Source organism: Parambassis ranga, chromosome 1 (genome assembly GCF_900634625.1).
Source record: "Parambassis ranga chromosome 1, fParRan2.1, whole genome shotgun sequence".
NCBI lineage: Eukaryota > Metazoa > Chordata > Actinopteri > Ambassidae > Parambassis > Parambassis ranga.
The window spans coordinates 11685425-11703723 of NC_041022.1; the positions used below are offsets into that span (position 1 = coordinate 11685425).

The 18299-nt window shown below is 41.9% G+C and overlaps 3 protein-coding genes across 8 annotated transcripts in view; all 3 read right to left on the reverse strand.

Moving 5' to 3' along the window:
* Window positions 1-6424, reverse strand: part of ank2a (ankyrin 2a, neuronal) — a 63216-nt gene extending 56792 nt beyond the window's left edge. For all 6 annotated transcript variants that reach the window (XM_028431581.1, XM_028431816.1, XM_028431415.1 and 3 more), the window contains exon 1: window positions 6050-6424. In XM_028431581.1, coding sequence (XP_028287382.1) covers window positions 6050-6184 — 135 coding nt within the window. In that variant the 5' untranslated portion in view covers window positions 6185-6424. The remainder of the gene's footprint in view (window positions 1-6049) is intronic.
* A 1066-nt stretch (window positions 6425-7490) lies between these two features.
* hpf1 (histone PARylation factor 1) lies at window positions 7491-10973 on the reverse strand. The gene is made up of 8 exons (XM_028409020.1): window positions 10903-10973; window positions 9905-10088; window positions 9434-9620; window positions 9232-9330; window positions 8793-8946; window positions 8370-8457; window positions 8085-8257; window positions 7491-7820 (listed from the first exon to the last, which is right to left on the reverse strand). The coding sequence occupies exons 1-8, from the start codon at window positions 10939-10941 to the stop codon at window positions 7686-7688; spliced, it is 1059 nt and encodes a 352-aa protein (XP_028264821.1). The 5' UTR covers window positions 10942-10973; the 3' UTR covers window positions 7491-7685.
* Window positions 10974-12034: 1061 nt separating this feature from the next.
* On the reverse strand, window positions 12035-17730 carry LOC114450575 (cGMP-specific 3',5'-cyclic phosphodiesterase). Its single transcript, XM_075353441.1, is given in 19 exon segments — window positions 12035-12235; window positions 12331-12414; window positions 12876-12950; window positions 13047-13110; window positions 13196-13273; window positions 13349-13449; window positions 13552-13639; window positions 13737-13831; window positions 14460-14588; window positions 14732-14878; window positions 15183-15233; window positions 15332-15507; window positions 15628-15857; window positions 15859-15941; window positions 16038-16190; window positions 16273-16362; window positions 16621-16701; window positions 16791-16874; window positions 17446-17730. Coding segments are annotated over 19 exon segments (2295 nt in total).
* Window positions 17731-18299: the final 569 nt, after the last annotated feature.

Consider the following 18299-nt stretch of genomic DNA (forward strand, 5'->3'; position numbering starts at 1 on the left):
CATTTTCAGGCCTCGTTTTACTGCTTAAGAAAGGTCAGAGCCATAAAATACACGGCACACGCACTCTCCCTGCCTCTGTGTTTGTCAGAAAACCAAATCACACAGAGTCAAATTTAATAGTAACCCAGGCAGTTAGGAGTCCAGATCAGACCACACCCCAACACTGAGACCCTGCCTGGGAGGGGCTGAAATGAGAGGCGATAGACAGATGCAATGTGGATGGGACATCTAACCTTGATGCAGTTATATGATATGCCCAGAGAGAAAGTGGACTGGAGGAAGAGAAAGTCAAGAAGACCACACCCTGCAGCAGCACCAACAGAAGCAAACATACACAAATGGAAACATCTGATTTTAGTCTTAGCTGATTTACCAGTTACATGACTGACTGCACCCCATTTGTCCTTCAGTGCTGCAGCCATATTAAGACCGCTTCCCGCTTCTACAGACAGACAAACAGCGGCCCTGCAGGCAGACAGCAGTGCCACATTAACTGATTGCCAGCAGCTTTTGTGCTACATTAGGCGTCAGCCGCTGTAGAAAAACCTCCAGAAATGCAGCGTAAGCATCTGTTCAAGTCCATAAATTCATAAAGTATCCACTTCCTGTAACTGACACCATGTTTATGAGGTGGTAAAAATGCAGCCATTGTTAAAAACAAAACAAAAAAAACACCTTGATACAAGAGAATCTGTTATTTCCAAGGTAGTGCATATATATATATATATATATATATATATATATATATATGCACTACCTTGGAAATGGCCATCATGCTAATTTATGGCGTTTCCTTTTTTACTCTTTGAAGTGCTGTCTAAGTCCCAGGGGAACACATGATGTCAGCCTGCCGGTCCTGTTAATTAGATGAGAGAGCGAGGCCTTGAGCTTACTGCAAAATAAATACTAGTGAGACTGAGACTACTACTGCAGATGCTATCGGTGTCAGGGAATATCAATATTCCATTTCTCAGGCTGAGAGGAGTCCTGAAGAAACCCAAAGTACATTTTCAATTCACAAGGAATTAATAGGATTGTAAAAACGTATCTTCAAACACAACAACTCTCTACAGACAAACCGTTCTGACCACTCTTCATGTGTTAGCAACGCTAAAATGTTGGCAGAATGCATTACCATCTGATGGCTGATCTCATCCAGCAGCAGATGACAAAGGGTATTGAGGCAGAAACTGATTTCACCTCCAAGTATGAATAATGAAGCGTGTGACCTAAAATTCTCTGCAGCGCACAGTCATACCAGGAATGCTGAGTGATGCTGTCAGACTGAGAACATAACCAGGCAGATAATTAGAGACCAAATAAAACAGACGGGAGTAGGACATACAGCTAATTAACAGTCACTTTTTGTACTATAAACAAATAAAATGTGCTTGAATCAGACCTAGTCACATAGTCACATAGTGAAAGCAGCACAAATATAATCAATATATTCGCAGTGTCAACATAAACAGAGATAAAGGTGAATTTAAAGTTGCTTCGCTGCATCTTCCTCCGCAGCATGCGAGAAAAGCAGTCTGTTGTTTTGATGCTGCTATGTGTATGTCTCTGTCTACCTTTGACGGCATGAACCATGCTATTCTCAACAACAGAGCAAAAAGCTTTGATGTGTTTTCCTGTGAGAAAACCTTCACTAACTCAACTTAAATATGACAGAGAGAGCAGCAAGATGGAGACAGGACATTTAAGAAGGAGCTTCTGAGAAGTCCATTGATCACCAACCACACCCTGTGCACTCTCACCCCCCTTTCTTTTTCTTTCTAACGGGAAACAGCCTTTAGAAGGCCATAATGAATAATTAACATCTAAATGTCTCCCCCCTTGCCCCAGTCCAAAAACACCTGTCCTCCGTGAGTCAAAGGACACACCTCAAATTAATAGAATAGCTTAAAGTATACAGCTTTCTCACATTCTGCAGCTGAGGGCCGCTGGTGCAGTCAGTGTCAAAGTTTTTAATTTCTTTTTTTTTTTGGATGAACAACCTTTTACCTAAACAGAAAAAGCAATGATGGACTATGACTCATAAAGAAATGTTATCTCTGCCCCTATCAGTTAAAGGAAGATATGTCAGTGAGAGATGGTGTCAGATATAAGTAGGGCAGCCCAGCTGGTTATGAGGTACTGTGACGACCAAGAAAGAGACTCCAGGACACAGAGTGTCAGGATGTTGTTTGTACCCTAATATAGACATGCTGATGCTCTATGTATTTTGTATCTGATTTTGGATACAGGACAGGAATACCAATGCTTTTCTCAACACACTATCATTATTACACAGTACGGAAGCTCATACCATCCTCAGATAACATGGTATGACTGTTGCTTGTGTGTTGCATCAGAACTCCTTAACAAAGTCGACATTTGCAGGGCTCCGTGTCATGCCTAAGATGGGCACCGCTTTGAAGTAAATGTATTTAGTATGTGAAACATGAGTATGTTGGTGTCAGATCTTCAGGCTAACTTTGTATATAGCATTGCTAAGCAAGGATCCTTTGTTCGCTCAAATTGCACAAAAGTTGTAGATCTGACATGTGGAAGATTTAGCAGGCAGCAAAGAGGTTTTGCAAGACAACCTGTGCGCCCCTTTTTAAACTTCATCCATCTAATATACAAGGCATACATGAAGTGATGGACAGACATAGTTTGATGAATCATTTCTGTCCAGAAATTTCGCTGCAACAACAAAGCCAGCACCACACAAGAAACTTGCTCACTTGGTAGCCACCAGTCCCAGAGCGGTTGACTTGTGGTCATTCATGTTTCCATGTAAGCGGTCATAACCAGGCAAGGGTTCTAACAGCTTTAGTAAATACAGTTACATGTGAGTGCGTCTGAATGAGTATAGACCTACACCCTGTAGGTAATAACTGCACACACCGATACCCCAACTGGCTGAAGCTTTTCCATTAGTCATCGTGCACTGGAAAACAGCTGTGGCCATATAATGTGGGTGTGTGTTGATGTAGATGCTCTCAAGTAATGTAATGAAGGCCGTGGCTCCATTAGGACTCCCTTCCTGCAGTGTCCCATCACACCACTCCCAATGGAGACAGAGAGACAGAAAGACAAGCAGGAAGATACAGAAAGGAAAAAGAGATGCAAGACAGAGATCCAGAAAAGAGAGGGAGAGATGAAAATGTCAAAGGCTGCAGTGTAACCTGACCTGCTGGCACATCAGGACAGTAGTGGGGCAGCAAGGGAGGGAGGGGTGGGGTGTATTTTGTAGCAAACATGAGAGATGGGGAGGAAAGGCAGCCAAGAAGGTGAAAAGGAGAAAACTAGGCTAAAGAGTCAACCCCCCCCCTGTTAGGGTGGTGAGAGGAAGTGAGGAGGCAAAGATGAATGGCAAGATGAAAAGAAAAGAAAGTGTGCGGGGAAAACATACAGCTGCCAAAAGATGGGGTTGAAGGTGGGGAAGAAACAACCATGTAGCTGAGGTACATGCATCTAAGAATGTGTCAAGATAGGATATTACCATTACTGGCATCAGACTGCATTGGACATTAAATCTAATCCTAAATTGATCTCTGCAAACTGAGATATGCACTATTCACACCACAGGAGATACATCACAGGCACAGAAAGAGTTGACATAATATGACGCAGTCCATGTATTGTTCAGATGGTGGAGAGAACAGACTGCGGAAAAGCAATCATTCAACACCAGCTCAGAGCAGTGTGCTAATGCTCAGTGACACAAGTCTGGTGCAGGGTGCACAGAGACATGGACACACAGCCACTTCACAGAGGAGACACATTTTCTTTCCCTCTATGGGACAACCACATGAGAGGAAGGCAGTATTTTTAGACCTGCAAGTAAGATCCTCACATCAGTGTCCCGTTTGTCTTTTTCTCTTTTTGTCTCATGTGTAGTGTTACTCTGTTTCTGCTGTACTTTGAACTTTTAGCTTTTAGCTGTACCCCAAAACTGCAGACAAGGACGTAGGTAGCTGGTGGAGAAAGTCTGACAGTAAGACTGGATAGGATGAAAACAGGAGTAAATAAAGTGAAAGTTACATGTAAAGTAGCTAAAAATTCTACTTCATGTAAACACTAATGTCGGTGATGACAAAACACCTTGTGTGTGAATATGTGATGACCAAATAACAGAAAAAAGCTATTACACAGTAACCTTATAGAGGGGACATCTCCTCTATCATTCTGACATCCATTGAATAATTTTGCTTTTTGTGGCCCACATCATTTCCTGTACACAGTTTACCAGATTCAACTAGGTAGATAGATAGATACTTTATTGTTTCTTTATTAATTCTTTAAAGAATAAGGAAATCAAAGTCCTTCCTATGTCCATGTTTAGCTTTTTGTATACGTTACTGCAGTTAAGTCCCCTTCTTGCCCTTATAGCATAGAGAAAACCCACAAAAAGGACCAACCGGTGCCATGACAAGGACACAATCATTTATCAGCACTGCCGCTGCCAACTTAGAGGCACTGTGGCTGGGGACTAAAAATGGATCTCTGCAGGGATAAATAATTATTCCCCTGCATCACACAGGCGCTTCACATAGTCTGCTACCTTAATAACATTGTACCTCACAGCTATTTTGTGACTTTACTGTGGATAAAAAGAAACACACTGATGCTCAGGTGCCTCTGTGAGATTTGTACTTATAGGGAAAATAAGCAGGACTCATCCTATTTTAAATACAAAGCTTGACTTTGAGTAAAACTGTGATGCCATGTAAAATAAACTGCTGTAGATTAGATCTTAAGATCATGACTGAACTGTTTCAAGTTTATCTGCTGTTACGCTGCTAAATATAAGATGCTGTACAGATATAAATCTCTGTGCAGAGTAAAGATTAGCTTTATAAGTGCGTTTCCGACTACTGGTTCGGCCTTCGCACTTGAACGCATCAAGATGAACACAGGAATAAGTAGAATTACAGTTCAGACTAATCTGCTTTCATGTGAAATCATAACAATGATCACAAACACCTCAATGAGGTGCAACGTTTGATTTTGCAGTGCTGCAAACAAACAAAAAACTCCTGATTGTGTTCAAGTATTAAAGCTCAAAGGCCCCACCCTAAAAAGAACAGCCTAAAGTGTGTGTGTGTATTCATAGCACTACAGTCCATTACTGAAATCACATTAGCCTCAGAGTGCACTGAGACAGGAAACAACCCTCTACCATCTCCTGACTCCCTTTCATTGAATACACAATAACACACACACAACACACATACACATTACATGATGAAATGTAGATGGTAACACTTAACATCCATTTTCTTGTTTATGCTCCACTTTTATGAAAACAGATTACAAAATAATGATCTGCATGGAATCGTTTTTAGCTACTGCATTTAACAATAAGTATATGTGGTGTTTGTATAAGCTGTGTAATATCAGAATTTTAGTTTACAAGACAATTGAAAGACAAACCAGCCCAGCCCATGAGAGCACTGGAGGGCATTCAAACAGACAGACAGACAGACTGACAGACAGACAGTCCACAGCAAGGCATTAAAAAAAGAATATCAAACAGACAGACATGCATCACTGTTCAGAAACAACCAATTCTACTGAATCCAGGAAATAAAGCACTTGCAAATATGCAGTATGGTATGTTATGTGCAGCAAAGCCGTAGCAGTCAGGGATGCTCATCATCCTCATATAGTAACCATCCAGCGGTGCATGTGAAGTTGTAAACATTCCTCACTGCAGCCTGTTATAGTAACTGGAGGTGTCAGTGCAGACCTGATGGTGTTTATTTTGACGGCCATAGCTGCCCTCCTCTGGGTTTTATCACACTCCGCTCTGTCGCTAATCTTTAAACAGATGGTATTTTCACTGCAGAGCAGCGTCACCTCTTATTAGCTGCTAATTAAAACACAATGTGAGTAGCAATCTGAGAGAAACATGTCAAACGAGCTGCGCCGCTGTGATGAAGCACGGCAACGCCTTTGACTGCTCTGCCCCAGCGCGCAGCATCAGCAGCGGTCTGTGCTGCTCGTTACACGGCTGACTGAGCCACTAAGTGCAGGGCTGCGGACAGACACCCACCTGCCGGATACGGTTCTGGTGCAGCGGTGGTGGTGGTGGTCCACCCTCGAGGGACGTGTTGCTCGAGGAGGCCGATTTTAAGTCACGGTCGGAGCCGCCGCCCCTGGGCTGCCTTTCTTCGGGGCTACTTGACATCCCGCCTCCGGCTGGCTGCTGCTTCTGCTGCTGGAAGCGATGCGGTCAGTGGGGGTCCTTCTGCCGGTGCAAGGTGGATGTCTGTGCGGGCCTCAGAGTCCACGGAACTCCTCGGGACCCGGAATCATTCTGCGTCGTCAAAGACAATCTGTGGTCAAACGTGACAAAACCTAAAATAGCGATTGTTACAGTGTCAAACCAAACGGAGCGTTCACTCTGTGCGGGGATGCACCCGGTGTGCTGCTGTGGCCTGTGTGTGTGTATGTGTATGGACACATGAACGCGCATCAAATGCGCTTCCCCGAAACTCCGCAGGATCACTGCTGCTTTCAAGGACAATCAGAATTCTCACAATCATCCAGTATTGGCCAATGCACTGGCTGCTGAAATTCAATACTGCAGACGTTGCACTTTTGCTACTGCAGACTACAACAGAGAAATAGTGCTGTCATAAAAAAAGTACCCTAACGATGCAAACATTCATGCATCTTCTTACGTTGCAGTGTGTTGAAGTTTGCTACCTAACGTTTGAGCTGACTTGTTCGTAATGGTACTTGAACGCACCATTTGAATGCACTCGGCGCTTCTGCTGCAGTAGCAGCTTCAGATGTGAAAGTTATTAACTTGTAATCTCGCAGGTTTGCTGTGTGAAATCACACTAGCCCAGACATACACTGAGCTGGGATTACATAATCTAATCTACCTCTTAGCACTCACACTGACCTGAGTTTCTTCACCATTCTATAAATGTGATGGAGGTTGACAAGGCAAAAATCAATAGCAGTGTCTCAGAGAGGTTTGACCATCGGTCAGGACTCTGGTCGAAAAGGGGTGGAGTGCTATAGGTAAGAAATCATCTTAAAGTGACAAAATGTCACTTTTGGTACACACTGGACAGTGGAGTCATATCCTGTGTCAGAAAGCAGAGCTTTACAATAAGCAATCAAAATATCAATGTATATTTTTGCTCACAAAAATGTTTAGTAGACGTTCTAAACCAATGCTCCAAATTTGTAAAGCTTTTACTGAAATAATGTAAATGACCATTTTTAAGAAAAAAGTCGACTCAACTGAGGTGGTGATGTCACTTTTTAACACTTCTTATGATGCTGGTGTACACACACAACACTGCCCTCTGTTTCCGCTGCAGGGCATTGCTCCAAAAACCTAATTCTTTATCAGCTTATCAGGCAGCGACCAGAGCAGCCTAGAGCCATAATGATCTGCATCTAAAAGTGAAACCAAAGTACAATCTAGATGTAATATTAGTTTAACTGACTTATATCTAATACAAAAATCAAACAGGTAAAAATATAAAAAACGCTTTATTAGACATCTACCTTTGACAAACAATTTATCACTGAACTGGTTCCAATCAGCGACAGCAGCACCAAAACCACCAAACAAACATCAACAATGACAAACAATAGAAGACAAAGACACGTGGTGGGAAAGCTTATAAGATCTAGAACTGAAATGCTTTTTCTGAGTCTTTTGTTTTTTAGTGTCCAGAGAGTTGGTCTAGGTTGTCATGGCTACGACTGGAGAGGTGGGCCTCCAAAATCTCCCCAAACAAATTCCTTTTCAGCAAGCTGTAGGCCATGGGCAGGAGTTGCTTGATGACTTTGTGGAAATACTGAAGGGGACAGAAAACCAAAAATTAGTTATATGTTTTATTGAACTACAATCTAGCTTCAGACATTTGCATGGCTATACATAAAGATAGTTATCCAAGCTTTTTAGCTGGTTACCATTGGACATAAACATCATGTAACATCTTAACACAGGTTTAACAAGTAAGTGAGCTTTAGCATTTCCACAAAATAATCATTTATTGGTTCTTATCCCATTAATTAATCGCCCCAAATGCAGTGTTTTGTTACCCAGTCATGAGACTCACATGTGATCCATAACAGAAGAGGTCTATTCCTAGTTCATAACCCATGCCATAGTCGCACTCATCATTTGCAAACTGAACAAATGTGATCATCTCCTGAATCGGTCCAAAGGCTTTGACACGCTCTTCATCATTCCGTGCTTCAGCAATGGCTTTGCAGATCTTCTTTAGACCAGCTAGGAGAAGGCAGGAAAGAACAAAAAAGTTAGAAAAAAAAGAACTGGTTGCTTCAAATCAGGAGTAAAAAGAGAGGAGTGATTAAGAATGCTGACAAATGTTTAGTCTCACCATCTGTTTCAGGTAGTTCTCGGTATCCTACATCATTCTTGTCTACAGGCACAACGATGCCAGCACCGTGGAATGTTTTTGTGACCACCTATGATGAAAGAAACAGATTTGTTTTATTTTGTGGCTTGTAGCGAGGACCACTTTCAAAAGAATTACACCACTGCTGTTAAATGCTGCAGTCTTTTAGTATGCCTCATTGCCAGAGGGTGGTAGTTATTATCATGGACAGTTTGCTTCATGATTATGCAACATGAACACAGCACAGACATGAGTGGAACACAGGAGGGATACAGGGCAAGGTGATGAATGTTATTTACTGCAGTCACAAATGCATGAAGCCAAACAATACATTTGTTCACATCCTAATCACTGTGGTAGTATACAGAGATAAAATGATGGACCTTTCTGTACTGTACACATTACCTTCTTGTCCCTCTGCTTCATGCCTTTGGTCTTCTGCTCTAGAGACAAACCCAGTGACTCTGCCTTGTCTCGCAGCTTTGCCTCCAAGCTTTGCAGAGCATCTCCCTCTGCTTTCTTACTGCCCCTCTCTTTTCTCTTCCTCAGCAGATACAAGCTGATAAAGAAAAGAGCGCAGGGATTAACAGCAGACAAGAAGAGCACAGATACTAGAGTGGGTTATCACAAAAGGTGAGGAAGTGACCAGTCATCTTAGATGAACTCTAACAATTCCGACCAAGGTCTGTGTGGCTTACATTTTTAAGGAAGCAACCTATTATCTGAGTGATTTGCAACCATTCCTGCATCTAGAGGTCAAAGCTTTGTTGTACCATGAGTTTTTTTTTAAAGGAGTGTAGTGTGTACTAAGTAGTGTATGGTGAATGTGTGAATGGATACTCACTGGACAGCAGCAAACAGGTTGTCTCCCATCTGTGTTATGGTGCAGCCTTTCCTGGCTTCATTTTCCCCAACAAACGAAGGAAGGGAGTCTGGAGTATCTCTAGCAGAACAATAAAGTAAAAAACAAGTCAGAGCCTCTCATGGTCATGAGCTTTTACCAGTGTTTCCATAATGTGATGGGCATAGTAGCAGCAGTTGCGTACCTGTAATAGCCCATGTGATGCTGACTGTCCTCACTCCCCAGAAGTATGGTCTGAAATTCTGGTGGGTCATAAAAATACCTCCAGTGAAGGTGGAAGTTAGGCTGAGGATTTCTAGAATTTGTGTGAGCTCCAGCCAGAATGTCAAAAGGACCAACCAGCTGCAGGCCAAGCGTGTCCTTCAGTGCACCTACACAGAAAAACATGAATCACCCGCAAATCCAGGAACAGTCAAAAATGAATGACTTTTGGCTGGGATAGTCTCACAAAACAAAACTTCTAGTTGGATGAAGGTTTAATACTATAATGTTTAGTGTTTAATATAATAATGTTTAGAACAATAGCTTCTAAACACTGAATGTGTAAAAACGTTCTCAGGATGTTTGCATCCTCAGAAATTGAATAAATGTCAGATGCACCTTTTTCCTAAAAGTGTCACATTAACTAGATATGCTGTTTGTGTTAAGATCATACCATGGGGGTCCTCAGGACATAGCTCTTTGCAGAAGTCCCAGAAATGGTACAGATCTTCTGGCATTTGAAAACTGTAATGTTGCACAATTTCATCACGTTGCTGTGCATCCACTCCTGATGATGGCGCAGGGTTGGATTCATCTTTTCTGGCTTTCTTGAGCTCTCCATTGCCCATACCCGACTCCTAAAGACATAAAATATGTGAAAGAGATCTATGTTAAACATTAAGTTGTGAGTTTATTTGATAGACAAGCTACCATAACAAAATATCATGTCTTATGTATTTTAAATGATGAGAAATTATCGTCCTTCCAATATATTTATGAACATTAGAGACACCTTTTGGCACAAGACACAATTGACAGTGACAAACTAAGGCACTGAACATTGCACTATACTTTAGCACATTGTAAGTAGGCGACATGAAAACCGTTTAGACAGAATAAACAAAAAAATGTGCATCACTACACCCACTTAGATAAGCCAAGGTTCACTACAGAAGTGTTGTATCGGTGAAAATAAACACCTAATAACAGCTACATTCAGTAAGTCCAGCTGTGTTTAATGGTGTGTTCCCAGAACAGTAGTGTAAAGGAACCCTTGCATAAAGATTACATTTTTCTAAACAGTTGCGTGAAACCTAAGCTGAACAGTGCTCGTTGTTATGAATCAGATTTTATCCAAATCAAATCCAGACACCTCGTCGTTTCCCTGCAGCAGCATTGAGAAGTAACTAGCTAGCTGGAATCCACACTGTACAGGCGACTTGAGGCTTGTGTCTTGTCAGAGGCTTTACGGTACCAGTCTCTCAGTGTGCTGCCATGTTGTCCTCTGCGGCTCAGTCAGCGTGCTAAACAGTTCTGCCCTCAGCGTTTGACACAAGACAATTTGCTACCACGACGAGCACACACAGAGCAGCTCCTGGTCTGCCTAAACCTTCTTTTAAGCAGACATTTCTGCAACCAGACAAAGGTGGTAGAAGGAGAGTAAAACATTACCTGAATGGATTTGGGTTTTCTTTTTGCGCGCCCTGTCATATTCTTCCTCTTGTCTCTCCGCCGGCGTCTTCTTCTGCTGGTCGGCCACGGCAACAACAGCGGCGCGTTAAAATGCGTTAGTGCCCCCCAGAGGCTGGGGAGGGTAAACACAGCTTCCAAGGCATCCATGTAAAATAAAATCCAAATATTACTATTAAATACGTATCTATTTTTAAATTCGATTTAAATGATTCACATTACACACTATTCACATTATACTCAAATCAAATCAAATCAAATCAAGAACTTTATTGTCCCCTGGGGGCCATTCAAGGCACATGAGCAGGTTACACAGTTAACACAATAATAGCAGCTGCTATAATGGGGAAAAATAGATATAGATATTATATAGATATTTGCATAAATACGCAAATAATAAGAATAGCATGAAATAAACACAGTAGGTGCAATGACAGCATGTTGCAGTAGGCTATATACAACTATTTCAGAGGACTTGTACCTCATCTACCACTTGAGCTACAGCCATCTTTAGTGTAGCATTCACACAAATACATAATATAAACATGCACCCAATGCACCAATTCAATGGCCTGCAATGGCTGACAAAACACTTCTTGTAAGTCTTGTCTACACTTTGATGGGTACAAAATGCATAAAGTCATCTAGTGGCAAATTGACCACATTAATTCACCATTATTTGAAAAAAAGTGCTTTTCTTTAAATTTGCTTGGGAACAAATCTACAGGGTGAAACAAACCAGGATCACATGCTTTCATAAACACATGGAATCCCGTTAAATTATGTCAGTATGCAGGTCAAAAAGTTCTCTCTATAAAGTTTCAAACAATATTTGGGAATTTCCGATAGTAGTAGTAGTTTTCAGAATAAGAAAGCAAGTATCATGCACTGTTCTGTCAATAATAATTATAATTTGTATTATAAAAATAGTACATTTGTTGATTGCAGTAGACATCTAGTCCATCAAAAGTTGATAAATGTGTACATTTAGCATTATTGCATACACATTTATAAAGTATTTGGATACAGACTGATCAAATCTAGTGTATACATACAAACTGTCCATTCAATCCAAGTAGTCACTTGAACAGCAGGTTTAATTAAGATGCATGTATTAAGTGTAAGGTTCCACGTTCCTTCTCTCCTCCCCAGTCCTCTTTTCATCTGTCTGTGCCTTCTTGTTGCTTTTATTTGTTTCTGGGGTTGCACAGCTGCTGTCTTCTGCTGCCTCCTCAGCAAGATGCATCCAGTTTTGTCTGTTCTTCTTACACCCATTCAGCAACGGAGAGCAAGTGTCAAACAGCCTCGATACAGCCTAAGGAGGGCAGAGAGTGCATGATTAAAGAATGATTATTTCTGGAAACGCACATGCATGCCTGCACAAACATCCACGAAACAGCAGTAACACACCTTGTAGAGTGGATAGCAGATCTCATCAATGTATTCAACTTGCATGTACGGCAGTCGAGTGCTGTTTTCTCTGTTCATTATGTCCTGAGAAGAGAGTTCAGTTACAGTCTTTTAACCACTATGTTCACCGAGCCCACCAAAACAGACAGAACCAAATACAGTTCCAGCAATGCACTGTGGGTTTGCAATATAGAAGAGGATGTGTAGATTAAGGTTATTCAGTTGGTTGCAATATGCTTCACCACTAGATGTAGCTAAATCCTACACACACTGGTCCATTAAGCCACAGAGATGGAGCTGTCTAAACAGTGAATAGCTTTGCGTATTTCAAAGAACTGTCTCAGTGTGGCATTGAACTGTTGGCAAGGTTGATCATAGAGCAACAAAAACAAGATGATGCATCAAGAAATCAATTTTCAGAAGTACTGAAATCCCTATTACTGAAAAAACATAAATATGGTAAATAACAGTGGATAAACTGGCTAACCCTTGCTTTTTTGAAAACCCTTGCAGAAATAAAATATAATCATGCTAGAACAACTTACAATGGGTTTGATTTTGAACTCTTCCCTCTCTTTGTCCCCTTGTGCAAAGAACTCCATGGCAACCAGGCTGGCAAGCTGTAAGAAGGGGTTGGGGGAAGTTAAGGTTGTGATGATTGAGAGAATTTTATTCATAAGTTTTTTAATTTTTATTATTATTTTTGTGAGACCTACTCTTTTTTGTTCAGGCCAGGGCTTTGTGATAGCTGAGAGGTCACTCGCTGTCATCAGCATTGATCTGTGGGGTAAATTAATAATTTAAAGATAAAGTATATTCCATCATTTAAATGTGTTCCTGGTTTTGAATTTTACTGGATTCCCACCTCAGCAAATCTCTTTGTTTCTCGCTCTTCCAGCTCACTCTGCTTTTCTTAGCAAGGGAAAAGAACTCTATCCTCCTCCTAAGAAAATGTCACAAGATACAGAGATATTAAGGTTAAAATTGTGTAATGGTTGACATTTAATTCTTAACATACTCCATGTAGACGGTGAGGTCGGTAGCAAGGATTGCCCTTTTGATCATCTGTAGTACAGTTTTGTAGTCCTCTGCAGAGAGGCCACTGAGAATCTGACTCCCCTGGCAGAGACACACAGAGATCACAATTTAGTAAACTGTTAAGGAGAAGGTTTTATGCAGTACTTCAACTACACTGTAAGTGCTAACATGCTAATCACTTACAGTGTTGTTTAGGATGAAGAGGCACAGATTGTAGTGGTGGTTCTCAAGAGAGGAGTGTCCATACAGCTGAGCTAAAGGCTGCTGAGTCCTAATGGACAGAAATGAAAAGTAATCTGTTGGTTTTTTTAAAGGGTGTAATAATCAATAATAAATCAAACATGTGATGAGGAATAGTTATTTTTTACCTTTCTATGTAGGAATTACTGACTCCTCTGTGATCAAGATCGTGATTCAGAGTGGCAATCATCAGCGCTAATATCTCCAGACGAGAGAAAATGGTCTGAGGTACCATAAGAAAGCAAAAAAAATGTTATTTCATTGCTTCTAATTTTTTTTGTTTTCAGATATTGGCATATAATCACAACAATCAGCAGATCCATCCATCCATTATCTATTAACCCGCTTTGTCCTGCAGTGCAGGGTCACGGGGGGCTGAGCCTATCCCAGCTAACTATGGGTGAGAGGCGGGGTAACACCCTGGACAGGTCACAATCAGCAGATGAATTCATAATCAAAATCATATTTTGTGACTATACTTTACACAGATAACTGTGACAATATATTTTACACATATTTTTATTTACATATATTTTTAATGTGCCTGATGGTTGAAGAGCTAGGTTCCTCCACAAACTTTACAGATGAGACTCAGTGGACTTTACACAACAACACCGATAAGTAAGCGTCACATATGGATTATTAGATAGATCGTTCTCCTTTCACATTTGAATGTAGATGCAAATGTTTTGTGCTTGCATTTGTTGGGAATGAGAAACTTTGGGGCCATATCAGCTCATTGACTGCTTTTTAGGCGTGTCTAAACTATAAATAAGCTCTCCATGTCCACCACAGTATGCCAGAAAGTTGCTTTTTGTTTATTAGGTGCACACACGCAGACATGTACTAACCTGGAGTTGATCTGTGGCCTTGAGCATAGCAAACATGCTCTGAGCAGTGCTGAGTGCATGGTTCCAGTTGTGATAAGGCACGTTGTTCCTGTATCCACGTCTCACGGTCAGGACCCACTGGCAGAGACTCTGCAGTAAAGAGACATAAAGTGATTAAAAGATAAATCAGTTAGTGGATGAAATTATTATGCTTTTCCTGCTTTTAAGTTTGCAGTGCCCTTAGACTGTCAGCTGTTGCACTTAAACTATTGATTATTGTGTAAATGAGTCACCTTGTAATCAATGTTGAAATCTTGCACCAAATTAAGGTCTAAGAACATGCGAACGGTGGCCTGGGAGGTCAGATCTTCTGGCAGGCCGAAGTCAGAGAAATGGAAGTGGAGAATGTTCAGCGATTCAGCAGAAGGAATAGTCACCTCCTGAAAAATAAACACACAATGTATTCATACACACACAAAAACCCTCTAACACAGGGAACGTGAAGGCTTAAACTTTGCCCGTCATGGGCAGTGACAGCAGCTGATCAAGAGCTTTATGTTGTTAGAGCATTAGCTGAACATCAGTAATAAAGCCTGTTGAACAGCATGAGCACAGAGGCTGATTCCAGGACTGTCTTCTTCTCAATGACAGGAGAGAAGGAAGGTAAATAAATTTGTGCAACAATAAAGAGATAAAGGTGCCTCAGTGCGTGCTCCTTTGGGGGTCTCAACCAAAGAAAATCACCTGCAGTGCTTGAACTTCCTGCTCTGCTGCGGTGATATGGTAGGCAAGAACCTGCAGGATCAAACACACAAAACACATACTTTAAGTCTGACTGACGTTCAGCTGCAGATGTGAGCAGTATACCAATAGGGTATGGCGGATTGTACTACCTCCTGTGTGACCTGTATACTGGCCCTCCTCTCCTCTGTGATCTGGACAGCCTGGACATACTGCAAAGCCAGGCCGCAGTACACCGCCAGATCTTCCAAGAGGCGCTCGTCGTATCGGTTAAAGGGCTCCACCTCGTCTGAGTCTCTGCTCCTCTTGTTCATTAGCTGACACACAGCTAGATGGCAGACAGGAGAAGGATCAACCAGGAGCAGTATGAACTTTGACAGAAAGTGCAGACCAGGTTCAGATACTATATTAGACATAAAAAATTAAGATTTGTGCAAAATGGACCTACCGATAACGTTTTCAGACCTCTCGTTTCTGACAGGGCAGCAGATCAGACTCCTTACTGATCCCTCAGGGCTGCCTGACATGTTCAGTGTTACCATATCCTTCAGAGTTCTTGAAGCATACGATGGATCTAAGTCGCGGATGTCACGCTCTCTGTAAAATTAAGCACACTTCTGGTATTAGATTAAGAAATCCCAAATACAGTAGGTGAAATTAATATTGGCTGATGCAGGGTGCGGATGACATATACCTTCTGTACACCTGGCAGGTTGATCCTAGCTCCTCACACTCCATGTGTATCACACTGGAGAATGCAATCTGCAATAAAATGAGCAGAAACAACATGTATTTAAAAAAAGGACATGGTATATGGTTTATAATTTGAATACATTTAAATAAAACAGGATGATGCACCTCCTCTTCTGTGACTGAAGTTTTCTTCTCAGGGACGAAGATGGTGCAGTACTGAGCATATGTGAAGGGCATGATGGTGGCAGCCATCTTGCTCAGCAGGACTTCAAGGGAATGGTGCTCCTTTGATAAAACCTTTGCCATCTCTATCAAAGCCTGACACATACACACACACACACAGATTCGCACATACATTCAAAGACCTCAGCAGGTTCCTATTGCTCTCTGGTAGTGTTACCTGGCTGCGTTTGGCTTCCTGTCTTGAGCTCTCATACAGCTGGACATTATCCAGAACCATCCCCAACCCATCCATATGATTGGACAGCACCTGGCCAGTAATGTGAAATAAGAAATAACATTTCTACATGACCTGTGCAGTACAGCATAAATGGTTAGATTAGATATTTGGCCAAATGTGAAGCAAGGATATGATATACCAGTATTGATGATGTTTGTAGTATTGTGCTAAAATGCACTTACAACAACTTACAACATAGCAGGTGGCACAACTAGTCCTTTAATCCATTTATATCACATTACATCACACTGCTGGTAATTAAAGATGAAAAAAGCTTCCAGCTCTAACCTTTTCATCCATGCTTGTAAAAGCACAAAGTGATCCATCACAAGGATTCCTTTTGTTGATCATTACAACTACACCAACCACCTGGTCACAAAATAAAAAGATTGTTGTAATTTAACCCTTTGTTACAGCAAAGATTAAATTGCAACTGAACATAATCATTTTGATGTTACCTCATTTCTGTGATTCTTGATGGGAGCACTCAAAACAGCCCTGATCTTTGCTGACTGCTCGTTATCAAAGTTAAATCTGGGGTCCTGTGAAGAGAGAAAAAACAAGTACGGTAAGCACTTATTTATGCAGACACGTTAATACCAGAGCGTGATATTAAGTCTGGCAGTCTTGAAAAAAAACTTCTCCAAACATTTCACTTTTTTTAATGTGTACTTAAGCTACCTGGTCACATGCAGCTAGGGATGCTTAGCATGCATCAACCCCTTAGCATCTGATGGGCTATTTAAAGAAATAATTACCCATTCAGACCTGGAATTAACTGCTGTCTAACTGTGCAAGGTTTTGGCACCCATTCTTAATCACATTGGTGGTGAGGATAAGGAGCGCTGGTTTGGGCACCACCTTTAAGCCCTTTAATGAGCTATGCCGTCTTCCCTCACTGTGTGGGTGTGTAGGTGAGTCAGGACATAGACAGGAACATCACCGCCTCGGTAATCAGAGATTTAGTATCAGGGGAAGAAGTTCCTAAAAGGATTACAGGCAAGTGCGTCATGTGGGGTTCCCTTAAACACCCACACAGTAAATGATCACTATAAACAGAAAATGGATGACTTAATTACTGCTCACTCATGCAGGTTAATGACATCTCATTACCTCGGCTACATCTCTCAAGTTCATTGGTGAGCCTGTAGACAACACACATCCCATGATCCCCTTCACCAGCTCCAGATTTGCATGGTGGTAGAGGTTGCCCTCACTCAAGCATGCCAGAGGTGTCAGGGCTATCACCTCCTCCAAGCTGTTTCGTCCACTGTCTTTTTTGACGAGAGACAGGGAGCCACCCTCAGCCATCAGTATCTCCCCAGCATGCATGACAGCCCCCTGGCAGAGCTCTGTGATAGACTCCATCCAACTCAGGCCCCCTCCTAGTAGCCCCATCATCCACGAACAGCCTCCACCGTTACCACAGGCAGCAGTCTGTGGCTGTGGAGAATGGGGCACCTCATGGGTAATGGGAGATAGTGGACGGCAGGGAGAAAAACAGAAGTGGGAAGCAGGAGAGCAGGGAGAACAAGGGGAGTGACCTCCCAGCACATCTGGACAGAGGCGATCCATACATCCAGGGGTACTGAGACTGGAGGGAAAGGGTTTGAGCCTGTCTGCTGAAGGTGAGACGTTCAGGTGTAAGTGGTTCTGCAGAGAGGGAGCTGAAATTTTGCGATGAGGGGCCCTCATAAGCAGATCACAGTGGTCTGAGCTGCTCTTGGGAAGCCTGGGAGACAGGCTGCTGTGGACATCTGCTTGTGCATCTGCTTGTGGACAACTGGCACTAAAATCACAGACAGATTACAAAGATAAAGTGCACATCTTTGTTGTACAAGTTTTACTGTAAAATATAAGTTCTTAGTCAGCTCTTACTTTGAAGCTCTGCGTAAAAAGTAGGCCCTGGTGAAATCAGAATGGTCATCCAGCCATGCCTCCACCTGGTCTCTTTTCAAACCCTCTCC

What these genes read in the sequence shown, in the direction of transcription:
- hpf1 (XM_028409020.1), bottom strand. Translation starts at nt 10,941, where the DNA reads ATGACAGGGCGCGCAAAAAGAAAACCCAAATCCATTCAG. An exon ending in ATGTCCTGAGGACCCCCATG is followed by an intron (nt 9,621 to 9,904) that starts GTATGATCTTAA and finishes TTTTCTGTGTAG; the next exon opens with GTGCACTGAAGGACACGCTT. An exon ending in CATCACATGGGCTATTACAG is followed by an intron (nt 9,331 to 9,433) that starts GTACGCAACTGC and finishes TTGTTCTGCTAG; the next exon opens with AGATACTCCAGACTCCCTTC.